The sequence below is a fragment of the Tarenaya hassleriana genome, unplaced genomic scaffold, assembly GCF_000463585.1.
Source record: "Tarenaya hassleriana unplaced genomic scaffold, ASM46358v1 Cleome458, whole genome shotgun sequence".
Classification (NCBI taxonomy): domain Eukaryota; kingdom Viridiplantae; phylum Streptophyta; class Magnoliopsida; order Brassicales; family Cleomaceae; genus Tarenaya; species Tarenaya hassleriana.
The window spans coordinates 15034-17061 of NW_010967283.1; the positions used below are offsets into that span (position 1 = coordinate 15034).

General features: G+C 42.1%; 1 protein-coding gene across 1 annotated transcript; it reads right to left on the bottom strand.

The window, feature by feature from the left end:
- Positions 1 to 1097: 1097 nt before the first annotated feature.
- On the bottom strand, positions 1098 to 1895 carry LOC104825416 (the record flags this gene model as incomplete). The annotated part of the gene is made up of 1 exon (XM_010557736.1): positions 1098 to 1895. A coding segment is annotated over exon 1 (798 nt), but the record flags the coding sequence as incomplete, so codon positions are not given.
- Positions 1896 to 2028: the final 133 nt, after the last annotated feature.

Sequence of the window (2028 nt, forward strand, 5' to 3'; positions counted from 1 at the left end):
AACTCCAACCATCTACCAAGCATGTTTCTCGAACCTATCACGCCATTCTATCTAATCGTATCTAGTCTACGCTTTCAGTATTTATTCTTTTTCTTCTTTTTTTTCTTTCATCTAGCTAGTTTTTTTTTTCTTTTGCTAGCATCTCGGGTTCCTAGGACGTTGAAGTTGAAGGGTTCATAATCGCTCTTTTTGTCGATTTTATTCATTGGATGACCATCGGTCCCATGGGTTCCAACCAACGATTTCTATCCCACAAGCCATTCTAGAAAATCCTAAAGGTCAAGCAATCAATTCAACAAAACATAACCACGTTCAACGGATCACAATGTTTTCAAGACGTTTCTACTCTCTCATGCCATAGATCATCACATCAATACTCAAAACGGTTTTATGCACGTGATCTTATATGTCCTAAATACTATATGTAAATGCATAACCCTAATAACAACAAACTATATGATCCTAAAACATCCTATATGCACATGCAACTAAAAAGTGAAAATAAAAGAGAAAAATGCATGCAACACTACTCTATATGGATATGGTTTGGCGTTAGACGAATCCTCCCCCAGACTTGAACTGGACACTGTCCTCGGTGTCAATTCTCGTCTAGTAGAGGCAACCAATAAAATGAGTCAAAAGAGAAGAAAATCAAGAAGGAAAAAGAATACTTAGCTCGCGATGTTCGTTCACTCGCACTTAAGTCTGCCTACGTCTATCGCATAGCTAGCTTCCTCGCCTCCGCATTAGAACTCAACCTGGTGATAAGAGACACAAACCAATATCCGATGCAAAAATAAACAGAAAAAAAAAGAAAACTAACCCAAGGACTCGGGTTGCCTCCCGGGAGCGCTTGTTTAGGGTCTTAAGCTTGACCAAACTCTCTCAACTACCGGATGGGTCTAATGGGCGAAGATTATCGATCTTCTGCCAACCTGGATCATGAAGTTTAAAAGCATCTCTACAACAAAATGAGTTTGAGAAACGAGGCGTACCTAGTAGAGAAAAATCTGGTGGTGATGCATGAGATTCGAGCCAGTTCTCACGACAGTCTGATGAGTTAGTGACCTGCCCAACCATGTTAGCTTCTTTCTTACCTTTTGTCCTATCTGGATCCGGTCCTCGCCTAACCTTGTGTCTGTGTCCTGGTTCTTAGGTGTTTTGAGCTTGTAAACTGAACAAATAGATTTCACACTTTCGTCTGGATTGTCATTTTGATTGAGCATGAATTCTATTGTCTCGTCTCCAATGGACATAGTAAGACGACCCGCTCTGACGTGGATGACGACATCTGCTGTGTTGAGAAAGGGACGCCCTAGAATGATAGGCATGCTTGAATCTGCATCCATGTCAAGAACCACAAAATCGACAGGTATGTAATAATCACCCACCTTAAGTGGCATATCCTCTAGTATACCTGCAGGTCGTTTGGTCGACCTATCTGCCAATTGTAATATCATTTGTGTGGGTTTGAGTTTTCCCACACCTAGTCTCTTGAAGATCGACAATGGCATTAGGCTTACGCTTGCTCCTAGATCACATAACGCCTGCTCAATAAAGAGATTGTCCAGTTTGCAAGGAATGGAGAAACTACCTGGGTCTGCCATCTTACGGGGCAGATCATGTTGAAAAACGGCACTGCACTCTTTGGTTAATGCTACTGTCTCCTTCTCCAGTGTCTTCTTCCTAGCCAGAATATCCTTGAGAAATTTGGCATAAGAGGGCATTTGAGTGATTACCTCATGAAAAGGTATTGTGATCTCCAATTTCTTTATCATGTCCGTGAAGCGCTTAAACTGGCTGGCCTCTTTTTGTTGCACAAGTCGTGAAGGGAATGGAACTGGAGGAGGTCTGGGAGGTGGAGGAACATACTTTGGTTCTTCCTCACATGTCATCTTAACTGGAGTATCTGCAGACTGAATGTTAGAGGTGATCGCAGATCTAGAGTAAAAAGACTCACCTTTTTCAAGAGTAGGGGGGACGACATCCTCAAGTTGCTTCCCACTTCTCAAGAACACTGCATTGCAG